At 39.9% G+C, this 16,333-nt stretch overlaps 1 protein-coding gene across 3 annotated transcripts in view; it reads right to left on the bottom strand.

Annotated features, from left to right (window-relative positions):
• IBTK (inhibitor of Bruton tyrosine kinase) overlaps positions 1 to 15,657 on the bottom strand; it is a 60,211-nt gene extending 44,554 nt beyond the window's left edge. For 2 of the 3 annotated variants that reach the window (XM_030489603.1, XM_030489600.1), the window contains exons 1-5: positions 15,456 to 15,655; positions 6,604 to 7,273; positions 3,221 to 3,317; positions 1,293 to 1,417; positions 177 to 287 (exon numbers count right to left, since the gene is read on the bottom strand). In XM_030489603.1, coding sequence (XP_030345463.1) covers positions 177 to 287; positions 1,293 to 1,417; positions 3,221 to 3,317; positions 6,604 to 6,927 — 657 coding nt within the window. In that variant the 5' untranslated portion in view covers positions 6,928 to 7,273; positions 15,456 to 15,655. Of the gene's footprint in view, positions 1 to 176; positions 288 to 1,292; positions 1,418 to 3,220; positions 3,318 to 6,603; positions 7,274 to 15,455 lie in introns of all 3 variants that reach the window. The other variant, XM_030489599.1, reaches the window with a different exon arrangement.
• Positions 15,658 to 16,333: the final 676 nt, after the last annotated feature.

Raw genomic sequence — 16,333 nt, 5'->3', positions numbered from 1 at the left:
CTAGTAGTACTAGAGTTTTTTCCTTTGATTTGGTGGGGAGCAAGGAGTTTTGCTTGAAATCAGCAGCAAACTCATTTTGAAAGTACACTCACAAAAATTCTAATTCACTTTTTAGATTTGCTGTTTAAAATAAAAGAAACATCATGCTACACGCTAGACTACATAAGATAGCATACCAGACATGTTTGTTCATCACCATGACCCAAGCGTCCTCCTTGTCCATGTCCACATGTATAAACTTGACCTTTGTGAGAAAGGAACACAGAATGGAATTTGCAGAGTACCACCTGAAAGAAAAAGAGCAAAAAAAAGGGGTTGGAAGGAGGCAGTAGATTAGCTTTCTTGGATAACCTGAAAACACCTGCTAAAGCTACTTTGAGAAGATGCACATCTTTATTAAAGATCTGTTTGTGAAAATACAAGCAAGTCACTAATATTAAAGCACAGGACTGCCAAATCAAGTCACAAGGAACACAAAATATTATCTTTTAAGTGTATTATGTACTGCCTTAACCTACTTGAAAAGACCTGCAGTTTGTATTTATAAAAATAAGCTCAAGCTTGGCCCTATAGGCTAACAGAAGTTCAAAAGATTGAGTTGCAAGGGCAACAATACTGCCTCGGAAGAGGTGAACGAACAATGTTAAGACTGCAGCATAGACTGTCTGCCCTGGAATGCTTACTAAAGTTGTACTTTAAACTTTCAAACATTCTTAAACTGAAGTCCCAAGAACTTACAAGGGACAAAACTACTGCTACGGGAAGCACGCTTAACAGCATATGCTGCTTTCAACACAAGAAGAATTTTAATTCAACATGCATCAAACAGATTCATTGTCCCACTTCAGTTCATTATGGGAGTTGCACAAGAAGTCTGAAATTCAAAACAGGTAGAGAAGTATCATGCTTCTGATTTTAATGATATACAAGCCATATATCCAAGGTAAATCACATTTAAAAAATGAATAACACGCTCTCCCCACCAAAAGAGAGAACCATGATTTAGTTGAGGGTGATAATGGGGGGGGAGCAGCAAGCATATATTATTACTCTAGTACTCCTTAGCTGCTTTAAGCTGTTTGCCAGATCAATGGAAAATGCTTGGAAATAACTAGGAAGAAAGAAAAAGAGACGGGAGGAGGAATAAAACACCAAAACCAACAATAAGCCCACAGATGCAATTTTTTAACATGCAAACTTTAAGAACTTTATAACATCTTTGATACTCGTTCCCCTCCATGCACCCCTCCAAGTTCACCAAGAAAGGTGCCTATGTAATACATTAAGAATACCTGTTTGATATATACGCCATTCCGAGGAAAGAGGTCCACCAATTCAGGATGATGTTTACCCTGTTGACCACCATGACCCAAAGTAAAATTTATATTGTTTCCCCAGGTGTAGACTTCTGTGGGATCTGCAATGAAAAAAAAAAAAAAATAAAAATCCTCTCTGCAGCTTATAAATTTACCAGTATTGTGCAAATACTGGTGACTCTGAGAAGCAACTTCTGCTGGTTTTATTTAAAATTTGAAGAGCAAAGCTGGTTTTTTACATAAAACTGAACTTTAAAAAATATTTATTCTTATAAAGTAAGGTACTGCGACAAAATATTTTAACAATAATGTACAGATGATCAACATTACTCATATATATTTTCCAGCAGCAGAAAATGCAAACATTCCTCAGCAGCAGATTTACTTGTTATGTTTTCAGAAGACAACTACTGCTTCCCTCGGTTATACATGCTTTGCTTCAGTTTAGTAAAAAGCCTTTACCAAAAAAGGTCATACTATCATGTATGAAAGCCATAAACACCTTCAAATCAGACGTGTAGCCAAAAAATACTTTAGATTTTTTTTTTTAATAATCTCTCAGTCAGTGGTATTTGAACACCATTTTCCAAGTAAAAAGCTTAAATCAACGTATATTTCACCATGTTGCATCGCTATTAAAAATATTAAAGAATTTTAACATATTTCACAAGTTGAAATTAAAATACCCAAATCTTTTGTGTAACCAAGTTTACTTAGACTGGAAACAAGCTGAAAAGAACAAATTTCACAATACCATCAGACTGAACTTTACAACTTGGAGAAAAGGGGAAATAATGGGAGTAGAAAAGTATAAAACAGCATTAAAAATAAATAAAAACTACTGGAAAGACTAATCCCCTGTCAAACAAAAAAACTTGTGTGCTCAGAGTTATTTTTACATGCTTATTTTCTATTTGGAGAAATTGTATTTAGAATTACTGTAACTAGCTTATACCAAGCTACCTTGTCTAAAAATATTTTGAAGATTAAAGAACATATTTCCTCTCTTCTCACAAAAGACACAGAAGTGATGTAAACTACTCTACCAAATTCAAAGACATGGAAGTCTCTCTGACAGCTTGAATTGAGATAAAGGAAAAAAATCATGGAATGGTTTGGGTTGGAAGGGACCTTAAAGATCATCCAGTTCCAATCCCCTGCCACGTGCAGGAACACCTTCCACTAGACCAGGCTGCTCCGAGGCCTGTCCAACCTGGCCTTGAACACTGCCAGGGATGGGGCAGCCACAGCTTCTCTGGGCAACCTGTGCCAGTGTTTCGCTACCCTCACAGTAAAGAATTTCTTCCTAGTATCTAATTTAAATCTACCCTCTTCTAGTTTAAAGCCATTACCTCTTGTCCTATCACTATAATATATAAATAACAGGATATATATAAAAAAATAATATATAAAACATAGTAGATATTAAATATATTATAAATACATATTATAAAATTATATAAAACAGAATAATTGAGGTTGTAAAGCACCTCTGGAGATATCTAGTTCATCACCTCTTCTCAATTAGGGTCAGCTACAGCAGGTTGCCCAGGTCTGTTTCTCTCAGGTTTTGAATATCTCCAAGTATGGAGTCTCCACAACCAACTTACGTTACCTATTACACCACTTGCTTTTTTTCCCCTCTCTCTTCCCCCCAAACCCTGCTTTTTAAAAACCTTTAAGTCGTCATTACTCCTCCATTTTTGCTACACATGTGCATCCTGTGTCTACTGCCAAGATTCTACACCTGCTGTCCTACGATATGAGGGACCCCATACCTTCAGGTATTTCGTAACTTACACAGTCCTAATTAGGAACAGGAAACATTGCCTACACCATTACATACGTTAACTGTTGAGATATATCTCTTTATAAAACACAATTTAAGCTATTTGATTTCCTACCAGTTTTCTTGAACACCACATGGATTGGCCTGTCTTTCATCACAAGATCCAGGGCTGATAAGCCTTCTTTATCCTGAACATAGAGACTAACGCCATGCTGAAAGGAGAGGAGGAGAAGAGAAGAACATAAGTTAATTTTAACTCCACAGCTTGAAGTAAGCCAGGTAAATATTTAAGAAGCTCAACATATCTTCAATTGAAGTTTAATACTAATAAAAGACAGTCTTCAGATTCGACTAAATGGTAAGCAAGTCTGAAAAAGAAAAAAAAAAAAAAAAAACACAAAAAACCAAACACCCCACAGCAAAAGTGCAATCCTGTCAACCATGTATATATTGTATTGTTCTATTAACTGGGATTTTATTGTATGAATATTGATTAATAAGATGTAATCAGTGAAAGACAAAGGAAGATAAAGTACTGCCATCTAGGAAGGGCAAGTATTTACTGAAAATGTATTTACGAGCTTCAGACAACACATTTTCTTACTCTGGCATGTTTATAGAATCAGTTTTGACAAGTTAAGAAGTGAGAAAATAAAAAAAATACAAAGAATAAAAAAAAAGAGTATTCTTTGAAAACGAGCAGGGAACAGTGGTTCACAGCTCCTGAAAAAAGGCTAGAGGACAAAATGGCCAGATAAGACCAGGAGCAGCAGGGAAGCTTCAGAAATACAAAGCATGAGCAGGTCATTCCTTTAGAACTCATAGAGAGGTAGATATTCTCTATGAATACCGTTTTCTTAATACAAAAAAAGTGCTGTTACACCAGCCCTAGTTTTAAGCAAGTCAAGTGTCATCAATCACACCCCTGAAGGGAAAAACTGGAGATGTCCCCAGTCAGAACCTATTGGATATAAAGCTGTACCTACTAGCTCACGGCTAATATAAAGGAAAACCTTACAGAATCTCACACTAAGAGGTAAATGCATGAAATAAAAATATGAAGGGAGCACAATTTGTTCAAGCATGACAGAAGGACAGCTAGCCACAGCTGCAGGAGGGATTTTAACCTGTAACTTCATTTGGAAAAACACTAGCCAGAACAACAAAAACATGCATTCTCCAAATTATAAAGGCAACCCTACTAGCAACAGTGCTGGTATTAATTCACTGCATGACAGACAGACTTATTTTTATGATTTAACAGGTAGCCAGATATTCTTCTCTTTGGCATCTGTGGAAGTCATTTACAAGCAGAACAGAGGCTGCAGTGACATCCACGTGATCTGAATTTTTAAAAACAAGCCCTAATTGCTGAGCGGCAAAACTTGTAGTTAAGTACAGTCTGAGAGTAAATCATAACTGCTTCCAGCCCACAAAAGAAATATGCTATCCGCACTAGTTGAGTACCCTGTGGTTTATTCTGGGACCCGTACAGTTTAACATTTTCCCTAATGACCTGGATGACAGGACAGAGTGCACCCTCAGCAAGCTTGATGACGATACAAGACCAAAAGGAGCGGCTGATAAGCCAGAGGGTTGTGCTGCTATTCATAGGGACCTTGACAGGCTGGAGCATGGGCTGAGAGGTACCTCATGAACTTTAACAACGGAAAATGCAAATCCTGGCCCTGGGGAGGAACAACCCATCATACCAATACAGTTGGAGGCCAACTGGCTGGAAAGCAGCTTGGCAGAATAGGGCTTGGGGCTCCTGGTGGACAACCAGTTGGCCACAAGCCGGCAATGTGTCCTCACAGCTAAGGATGGTGAAAGCATCCAGGGCTGCATGTGAGAGTGCTGCCAGAAAGTACGCAGCATACTACGGCATTACTCAGCACTGGCAAGCCACAGCTGGAGTGCTGGGTTTAGGTCTGGACTCCCCAGTACAAGACAGACACGGACATACAGGAGCAAGTACAGCAAAAGACCATGAAATAGTGACTGAAGCATCTGACAGTAACGCAGTACAGCAGAGACACTTCAGTTAAGGAACTGGGAGGTAGACTACTCTTCATGAGTGTTGTGTCATTCTGCTCCTTAGAAGAGTATCAGCAGAGCTATCAGAAAAACGTTATTCATTTATGCACTGAGAAAAGCAAAATATGCCTGGGAAAACCTGTACAGTGAGACAAGGAAGTACAAAATGAAACATACACTTTTGTAAATAAAAGTTTGGTGGCTTTGTAACAATAGCAATAGAAAGTATCTTAGGTGAATATTTCATAATAATCAGCCCTAACCAGACTAGTGGTTGCTGACATAACAACAGAACTTTCCAAACCTAAAAAGCCCAACCAAAAGAACATAATAAGGATCTTTGCATAGGATAAATCATTGTAGCTGACATAGTTTTAGAACCTTATGACCTTTGTACAAAATTTATTGTAAGCAAATCAACAGGCCTCCTGTAAGCAAATATCAAAGATAGAGATATACACACATTAGGGGATTGGTTACTTTTTCTGACCTCATATACACAGTTTGCAGTTTTCTAGAGAACTGAATTACGAACAATTCTTATAAAAAACCTACTTTTGTCAAGCTTAATGAAAACCTCCTCACTATGTAAGGATACAGCACATGAAATATATATTTAACAGTTATCAGACCTTCAAGAATTAAAAAAGATATTGAATCCACAACCATTTTGCTTACAATCTTGTTGAAAACAGAGAGCTTTATGTTTACAAATGGCTAGTCAGTGCAATGTAAACAGGCTGAACCCAAAATAGAAAATTATCTGCCTTAAAAGGTTTAAGCAACCCTGAACCACAAATATTTTGTTTTCTCACGTGATTAAAAGGACCCTGAACATCTCAGCCATATGTAAATTTTCCCTTTGCTGTACTTGGGACAGGAGGAACAGAAGGAAAAGCAATCAAAAATATACATAACTTGCTAAGTGGTAGGGAAGAAACGGCAACTGCAAGAAAGGAATGAGAGGCACTAAGCAAAAGCCCTAGTTAAAATATGAATGAAATGGGGATTCGCTTAATGAAATGTTCCATATCTTAAAGTGCTTCTCTCTCAAATGTTAGATTCATTTCTAATTATAACTCCATTTAAGCTTTCATTATTTTATGTTCTCTAAAAACACTAATTGGTGTAATTACTGAAGAGTCTATTTTTATAGCATCTTTAGTCTGATCACTCTCTACTTTTCACATCCTGACCATGATATCATCCACACAAAACAGTCTTCAAGGAAGTCCACAATTAATCAGCAATCCTTACTCAGTAGTGATTTCTGCATGGGCAAAGGCAGACATCTTTTATGAACACAGACACAACATTGAAGTAAATCAATAAACTATGAACTAAACACAGCATTAAGACAACACTCAAGAGACTTTCAGTCAAGTTTAAAAGCCCCTTTTACATAAGCAATACATCTCTAAAAATTGTAGATGAAGAAAACTACAGCTGTAAATCACTCACCTTCAGTAACGACAAAACACAATCAATGTATCCATAAAATATACTTCTGTGCAAAGCTGTCCATCCAGACTCTTTGTCTTTCACCGAGAGATCTACTCCTTTGGTCTCAGCCAGCCAGTCTAGCACACCTTTTTTGCCACAAGAAGCAGCAAGATGTAGAGCATTTCTACCAAAGGCATCCTTTATAGTTGCAGCATTGTAGCAGTAACAAGAGAGAAAAGCCTTGATCTGGCCTTCACTTCCTCTGGTTACTACAGAAATAACATCCAAAGCATGCTGTAGAGATCGACATTTTGAAGTGCACTCTGGCATGAGAGAATTCATCTTCACCTCTAAAGCCACTCCTCTCCTTAAGGGAAACAGCCCTTAAGTGTATCAAGGCACTCCAATTCAGTACACAACACAGTGCCTTAAAAAATTTTGTAATTCCAAGGATGTAAATCCAGTTTTATTGAGCTGCCATTAGAAATCTTTGTACTGCTATGTTTGGCACTTGATCCAAATAAATATTTATAAATATATATTTTTAGAAGTCTTATTTCACCATCTTATATAACAAATATTCTTGTCCATAGAAAATTCCAAAAGTGAACTACCTCAACTGTGCAGAGGGGGATTCCCCCTCCACACTACCTTAATTCTTCTAAAACTCCATAATTGCAAGGGAGACCTGGAAGAGAGCAAAATAGAACAGATTAATTAAAAAAAAAATACAAAACAAAACAAAAAAAAACCAAAAAACCCACAACTTTCCCCTGCATTTTATATCTTTATATTACATATTCCCCTGCATTTGATATGCAATTTAAATACATATCAAACTAGTGCTTGCAAATACAGAAGCAATGTGGCAAGGGTTAACTGACCTACCCTGCACCATCTAAGCTTATACTCAGGCATTCAGCCAGTTTAAAAACCCATGACTCCATTCCCCACCTCAGCCTCCAAAGGCACCTCCTCCCTTTCTTTGACATAAATCTTCCAGCCTACACGTGAACTGGATCCAAAGTAAGTCATAATCCAAAAATCATCCACCAAAAAATCCTTGGCTATCAGGAGCTTTGTCAGTCACATCCAGAAAGAGGGAGGGACCACCACAGTCTCCCTCAGCCACTGCAAAAAACAATTGCTCCCTGGTTTCTCTTCCCTGGCCCGAATGACTACCCATCTCCCTACTAAGCCTCTTCTACAGAATCACCAAGAAGGCTCCTCTCCACCACTCCCAGAGCAACTGACAATGGTGAGAGGAAGGACAGCAACAGAATGAAGCAAAGCAACTTCAGTACAGGAGATGTGAATTCAGACTGTCAGCACTCGTGCAGGACTAATAGCTAAAGCTTCTCAAACAGCCAGGAAGAAGCAAAGGCTGCAGTTGGAAGGGGTAAGGGAGGAAGAAGGAGGAGGCAGCAAAGATATAAATTCTTCTTCATTAAAATACATTCACAGTCCGTGGCATACAGCATTTCTGCTTATCTGTGCATACTTATCTTTAGTATATCTATCTTTCTCAGCAGAAGGCCTGACAGAAGCAATCATCTAGCCTGTTAAACACGTGCAGTTATACTTAAAAGGTTGTTACAGCACACCAAGTGTAGACAGCAGTATAAAAATCACACATAAATCCATCTAAACCAGAGAAACTATATGCATCACTGATACACTGCCTAACTTAATGTGAACTGCTGTTTGGTCCCAAAAAACTTTACACTTCAATCTTTCAAGCATAAGCTGCAAAGTGAGTGAAATAGTATTCAGTCATATGTTAACCCTCCTTGACGTTTTTGCTTGCTAAGCAAACTAATTTAAAGTTGTTCTACCTGTGCGTAAAATATTCCAAAAGAAGCTGAACAATGCCATCATGAAAGCTGAATAGATAAAACTAAAAATGCTAACAAATCCTTGGGAGGAGAGGGGGGACACAATAAAACAAACAAAAAAACCCCCACCCTGCTATCTTTCCAGCTCAGCACTTATTGTACATGTGCACACTCCACTCCTCGGTCCCCACCTCCTCTCAAAAAAAGCCTGCCAAGCTTAGCTTCGCTTGCTTTTCAGGCACTAAGCGAATAACCATATTTTGTTAATGTCTCTCGCTGCAAACAACTGTCAGGGAAAGATTATTTTGTTTGGAAAAGAAAATAGAAATCCCACTCCTTCTCCTATTTCATGCATTATCAAGATTGCCACCAAGCTGAAAGCAATCCATTTAGAGCAAATACTAGTAATGGAATCTAAACTTTCAAGAAAAAAAAAAACCAACCCAAGCATTTCTAATCCAAGAGTATTCATTTAAACATCTCATGACAAAATCTTCAATGTTGGGGTTTGTTTTGTTTTTTTTACCTCATTCAGAAGGAATTAAATACTTGGAATCAAAATGTACAGATCCGAAGTTGTTTGGTATACGCCGTCAAAGCAACTTCAAACAGCAGGCAAATGAAGGTGGGGGGAGTGGGGGGGGAAGAGAAAAAAAAGTATTTTTTCTTCACTACAACTTAGTCCCTCACCCCTCCCCAGGAGTAACATTCAGCGGTATTTCAAATCAAAACTGACCACAACTGTTTAGCTTAGATTTGTCACAGTAAGCTTCAGTTCACTCTACAAGGCATTTTACAACCAACATAAAAACTCCTGCAGTAACACAAGAAGTGTAACATACACCTGTGTAGACTCTTCTTTCACCTTCTTTAAAGCCTCAGAATATAACGAAAAGTTAATCATGGTTGCAAGCTTGAAACAAAGTTCTACTTTCAAGAACACAGCCTGACTTGCTGCTCCAAGGAATCAAAGCGTGACAGACTCAAAGTATCAGCAGACTCAGATTGCCAGTGCATCCAACACCCTTCTAAACAGCAATCTTTCAAAAAAAAAAAAAAAAAAAAAAAAAAAAAAATTTGGACAGCTATTGGAAAAAACATCAGAAGGGCCATTATCCTCATACTAATTTGTCATGTTTCATCAATATGCTACTAGGCAATTAAATTATGCTGTGGAAGAATTATTTATTTTACATATGCTTTATAAAGCAAATCTTAAATATAATTCATCATTAAGACATTGCTATTAGTGCTCCAAAGAAAGAAAAGTAAAAATAAAAAGGACAATAAAGTTATTCAGGGGAATCATAAAATAGACTCATCTGTTAGGTAAACTGGTACGAAACGGCACCACCACCCAAGGAAGCAGCCCTGCTGTGCCTAGTGCCATATCTTCCCTGGTGCAGATACACACCTACTCAAGACACTTAACTGTATGAGAAAACGGTTCAGAAGAAAGCAAATCGTGGTTCCAAAACACCTTGTGCCATTCCAAGAAAGGCACAGAGAGGCCAGAGAAAAACTTCTTCAAAACACCTGAGCTCTAGCCCAACTAAACACTAAAATACTGCGAACAACAAACCACACATTAAAAGAATAAAAAGTCTGCTACTAGATAGAAATACAACCTTGCATACCTCATACTAACTCCATTATGGTGACATTTACTGCAGCTATGTGAAACATGACTCTGCTGAATTATTTCTTTACAAGTCATTCTAACCCAGCCCTCCTTACTATAAACAACACTAGAAGCTATATTAGTACATTGATATATATATCTTGACTTTCGAGACAGAAGGCTATAGATCAAGATTTTACCCCTCCACAATAAAGACTGGCACACGAATAACACCCACTATCATGTTATTACAACATCTGAAAAGGGTTAATAATCCAATCTGACTATTCTTAAATACAAAGAAGGTCTTTAAATGAAACCTTAAAACTTTACATTTGTGAATTGATGCTCATGTCTGGGTGGAAACCTTCGTGCTGTCCAAATGCATACTAGGATATGGAGTCCCAGCTGCATGATCAGCACCTAAAATTAGCACGAAGTAGGAACAGCACCAGCATTTTTTACACGTTGAATTAAAATGTCTATAATATGGTGCCCGTCTGATTATGAGTATCAGTTTTTATTTGCAGGTATTAGGTATTTCTGCAGGCTTCTCAGCACTAATCCTATTCATGTCATAATAACAGTGTCTTCCTAATACTGTAATTTTTAAAAGACATAAATAGCTAAATAAGATTATCATCTTCTAAATATTTTTATGATACAATAGGTATCATTTGGAATTCAAGTTCTTATTAAAAACTGATTCCTAACCAACATTTTCATTATAGAAAAAAGTCACCAAAAATGAGGAACTGGAGCAGTATTCAGAGTATCCCACAGATGTTTTATTTCAGCAGCAAGCAGATTTCTAAATTTTCTATTAGAGACATGAGCTACTTATTATACAAGTTCACAGCCCAGGAAAGTTTAAAAGATTACAACCAACTTGGAAGGAATTCCTAAGCAGCAAGAAAGCGTGTGTGATATTTTGCCTCCTGGAACTGAGTTTCAGCTCTTCCCCTCAGAGAGGCAAAGCACCACTGCAGCACAGCTGTCAGACACCCAAGAAGGAGAGTGCCAGATGTGCCATCTGACCTTATGGAGGCAGAACTCCTGCAGCCGAAAAAGCAACTCTTTACCTACTCTTCTTGTCTCAAAAATCTGTTTCTTTCAAGAAGTCACTACAAATAGGCAAATATTTGGCACTTGTTTGCTAAGAAGCCTAAAATAAAAGCTGTCACACCTCTCGAGTATGAAATTATCCAAGATTCTACACATCCATAAGACTAAGCTAAGGAATACCTTAAGGACTAAGGATGACTATGGTAGCAGATTTCAATTCCTGCCAACAGCAAAGGGCAGTTGGGAAACCTCAAGATTCTGTTCAATCATTGGGAAAAATGAACGGAGTTGGCAGAAGTTTCCCACTGTGGAGTTCCAGAAATATATCTGCATATTAAAGCTGCTTACATGGGACTTCTGGTGAGTTAGTAGTCTTCAAGTCCAAGGGTTCTGCTTACCTGTTTTTGTTATCCAAGATGCTTCCCAGAATAGATAAAAATATATATATAGTCATTTTCTGGCAATACGAACTCTCACAAAAATTAAGCCCAGAAGAAAGAGATGATGAAACCAAGGCAGCAGATACCTATTAAGTATCTGTTTTTTCATTACTGTCTTTCAGAAGACAAACCCAATGAAGGCAGAGCATATTCAGCACAAATACTTGTGATGCCTACAACACTGACATTCAGCACAGAGGCATCACAAGCTACTGGATGAAGGAAGATACTAGACTGCTCATTTCCACATCTGTAGGACCATGTTCTCCATCAACACATTCACAATTTTCTTTTTTTCTAGAATTTATTTCCACAAAGGTTGTATGCTCTTGGCTCAAAGATACAAGGGTGCTATGAGAAAAGGTTTGGTAGCAACCAATCCCTACGACATGGTTGGCAGTTTCAATACATGTTTCTGGCATCCAGTCTGGGAGACACACATGTGATACTAGAACTCTTATCTGTGGTCTTCCAGATTCTTCCTGATGAAAGCCTCTACTCATTACTGGATCTACCAAAATCTGGTTAACATGGATGTGGATAGGAGTACGAAGGCAGTGGCTAGCAGCTGCTGTTGTAGTTGTTTTCATCCTAATAGAGACAATGGTCTTGTGTCGAAGTGAATGAGAAAACAGAAGAGATCCAGCTAGTTAGAATTCAGCGCGACTTGAAGACAGATCGCTGGTTTTGCATCTTCCAAGTGCTCGGCATTAAAATAACTGTCAAATTAGTGACATGGCCTTGAAACACAGCTTTAGGCTGCTTTACTAAGAATGTATTTATCAAGACCTTATTTGATCTTTAAATTGTTATAACCTCATTCCATTCACTGGTTTTCTGTCGGATTTTTTTTTTATGTGATACTGATTTTTTTCTAAGCACCAGTTGCACCTGGGATTCACTTGGTGAAAAACTACCTAGTATTTGGCTCTCCTACAAATGGAACTAAATAATGGTTTCTATTGTCCACATAAAAGAAGCCTAGAGTTTTCCTGGTCAATCCTAATACTCCTCCTTTAAAACAAGGCGGGGGGGGGAAAGGGTAAATAATATAGCTTTCCAAAAGGTGCAAAAATCATTTGCTCTTCCTTTTGATATTAAGTTGCTAAATAAAGACAGAATCCACTCTTATAAGGGTATTGTGAGTTCTTAAAGACTTCCAGGGTGGAGTGGAAGGGGGGTTGTTTTTTAAACAAGCATGCTGACATTTAATAATATTCTCCAAGTTGGCCGATTCACACATGTTTCATAACATCACAAAAGACCTGTAACCATAACAGCATGGAAATCCTGAAAATATTTGTACCCAAAACAAACTTACGCAGACACCATGCAGACTACTTGATTAGTAAGCTAATTTAAAAAAAAAAAAAGAAAAAAAAAAGTAAAATCTAAAGCTTACAGAAATAAAGCCATGGGAATTTGCTATCATATTGCTGTTTTCCAGGATTTTCTGTTGACTGGAGTCTTACCTAAAGGGAACTTTCACTAATACATATTAAAGTAGTAGTTTAGAGTCTGACAAAAAGTGACTAGCAAATCAAAGCTAGGTAGTAATATAATAAAAGTAGCATTGGCACTAAGCGACATATCCTCAAGGAAACACACATGAATTCCTAGACAAATATACAGCTTTCAGCTATAAGCAGCACATTGTCCAAGGCTTTACAGAACAGTTAGACTACTGATTTCTACTCAGAAGATTACAAATCCACAGACAGTTTAACCTGTTCAGAAATTCCCTGCACATTTGTTGAAGTCTGAGCATAAACCTAGTCTTTTCAGCCCCTTTAACCATATTATTTGAATACACAATATATTTGGGGAGGGAGGGGGGAAAATGACTGAATATGCAATGCAAAAAGGGTAAAAGTAAGCTACGCAGCAGCTTAGAGTAGTTTGGCAGTCAGAAATTTCCACAGTCTTTTAAGAAAAGTAGCTAATTCTTTTTGTTACAGAAGCACTGCAATACAAGGCACAGAAAGTAAGGGTTCTGTTCTTAGTACACAACATATCAGGTAAAGTGCTGCCTCTAGTTGAGATATCAAGGTTTAAAAGAAGCAGGTAAGTAGAAGAAAACTTTGGAAAGAGAAACTAGGATTCAGAAGGTTTACAAAACAACCCGTGAGTACATGCTGAGCAAACTGGATCTATTTTCTCCTTTAGCTGTGGTTTCTACTGACCACACAGTGTGTTTGAATAAGGCAGCTGTTACATAGAGTCACAGAATGGTTAGGGTTGGAAAGCATCTTAAGATCATCTAGTTCCAACCCCCCTGCCATGGGCAGGGACACCTTCCACTAGACCATGTCACCCAAAGCCCTGTCCAACTCTTGTCCATTTTACCCCTGACAGCAGGATAAGTAGTCATTCATTCAATTATCATAAGAGGTTAAGTTTATACGTCAGGAAGAACCTTCAAATGATAAACTGAATGCTAGTGAGGCTCTCAAAATGGGCTAGACAACAAGCAACTTGTTCAAGTTTTAAGTATGACCTACCTAGAAGTAAAGCTATGGAGGAAAACCAACCTGCTTTAAAAAACACCAAGTTCCACATACCTGCTGTGTCCCCTGGGCCATGGCAGATACAAGCTGCTTCATTTACAGGGCCAGGGCCTCTGTGCCACCACATGGCACAAGTACACCCCTGGCACAGGTGACCTTTGGAGGTTCTCTCCAGAGTTTCTACAACTTCCGCCTTTACAGCAATAATGGCATAATCCTTACCAGGATGAGACATTCGGTGATCCAGTAACTCTAATCCATTTGCCCCTAACAGTGCTAACGAGCACTACAAATTAAAGGCAGACACGCATGTCAAAAAAACCACCAAAATACCACTGGTAGCTAAATTCAGCTGCAGCACGTCAGAGCTCATCTATTAGTCAGGAATCACATATACAGTATGAAATAAACACACAGAAATACTGTACTTGGCTTATCTAGAAAAAGTCAAAACTATTCACATTTAATAACTGTCCAATGAAATAAAACATACAGAAAGTGGTACAGACAAAATTATAGCGAGTGCAGTTATAGGCATTTCCACAATAATGTTCTTTATTGAAACAGATAACTTGAAGATAAGCCAAGAGCAATGAACCACAAACATATTCTAGAATTTCACCACACTTAAAACTATATCTGATATATACATCAACACTTACGAAAAGCTGACTTTTTTGAATTAATTTTGAATTTCTGGTACAATATTACTAACAAATACCCACATCAGATGTTGTTGGTCGATCATTATTTTTTGTAAACCACAAATTGTGGTCAATTTCCATGAAGGCTGACAATGGCACTAACCATGTCACCAACAAAAGAGCTGGATTTCAGAGGTCAGGTCGTTGGCCCCTAAGACTACAAAGAAACATCCTTTTAAGCTAACTACGAGATTTCAGCTGTCTAGTGCTTACACTGCTGCTCAAAGCCAGTAACGCTGTGGGCTGCTACCAAAAGCCACAGACGAGTATCACCAAGAAACATGACAGACTTGCCGGGAATCTCCAGCTAAGGAAACCTGGCAAGGGCCGCTGCCAGTGTCAAGGGGGAGAAAGTCTGAAGCGTTTCAAAGAGCCAGCCACAGGCCATGAGCGGGCAGGGGGGAAGGTGGCCGTTTTGACTACCACTACACATGTCCACGTAGCCGGGAAGTGACGAGGGTCAAAAGAGACTTATCAGAACAGCCGGCCAAGCCACTTTTCTTCCGCCTCGAAGCCGGTCCCCTCCCATCCTACGTGGCCGGCTGGCTCTCCTGCCCGGGGCTCTCCCCACTCCCACAGTCCCCCACCGCCGCTGTCCTGTCCCGTCCCCTCGGGCAGTGCCAACCATGATACTGACACACGCCCCCCAGCCCGGCTCCCTCTCCGGACACATCAGCAGGTCGCGGCCCGCCCCTCACCAGTCGCTAGATGAATGGACTCGGGCGGGCAGGGCGGGACGCGCGCTGAGCAGCGCGGGGGCTCATCCTCAGTGACACCGGCACGAAAGCAGGGCCAGGCTGCTGCGGCTACCGCGACACCTCAGGCGGCGGCGGCGGCGGCGGCGACAACCAGTGCCAGCACCTCACAGCGGGGTGCAGGGACAGCAAACACCGGACCCTCAAAGAAGCAAGCCGCCGATTGGTAGCGGCACCTCCGCACCTCGCACGCCGATTGGCTGCGAGTGCCACCTCGGCTCCGCCCCTCGAGGCTGAGCCCGGATTGATTGATGGGCTGGGTCAGGTGGCGAACGGGGCCGAGGGGGCGGGCGAGGGGGCGGGGCCTGGGCCTGGGCCTGGGCCTGCCCTGAGGGGCAGTGCCGCGGGGCGCAGGGGGAGGGCGGAAATGCCCGCCGCAGGGGAGAGGGAAGGGGGTAAGGGGGAGAGAGCAGGCGGAGGGGAGAAGGCTGAGGTAGTTCAGCGTCTTTGTCTGCCGGCTTTTGCGAGAGAGGCAGCGGGGCCGGCTATGAAAGGGGAGGACGGGGTTGTGCGAGGCCACGCCTTTCCAGCAGGACTCGAAAGCAAACAAGTCATCAGCGTGCGGGTCTCTAGGAAGTAACGAGTTGAGAGGCAGCATCGAGAAGGCTGTGTTGAGGCAGATTGCCTTAAAACAGTGTGATTTCTCTCTCCGACAGAGCAAGGGGCCCGATTGATAAGATACAGCTTGATTTTTGTGAGGGTTTTAAGGCTAACTCGGAGCAGGCTCGTGAGGAAACTTTACATGTGCACAAGGATTTGAAAAAAATGCTCTTGTAATTAACTAGGGTTCGCTTAATTTGTGTTTCAAGTAAACTCCGTGA

This window comes from Strigops habroptila, chromosome 6 (assembly GCF_004027225.2).
Source record: "Strigops habroptila isolate Jane chromosome 6, bStrHab1.2.pri, whole genome shotgun sequence".
Lineage (NCBI taxonomy): Eukaryota > Metazoa > Chordata > Aves > Psittaciformes > Psittacidae > Strigops > Strigops habroptila.
Note: the sequence above shows the minus strand (reverse complement) of the source record. Positions and strands in the feature narration are given on the sequence as shown.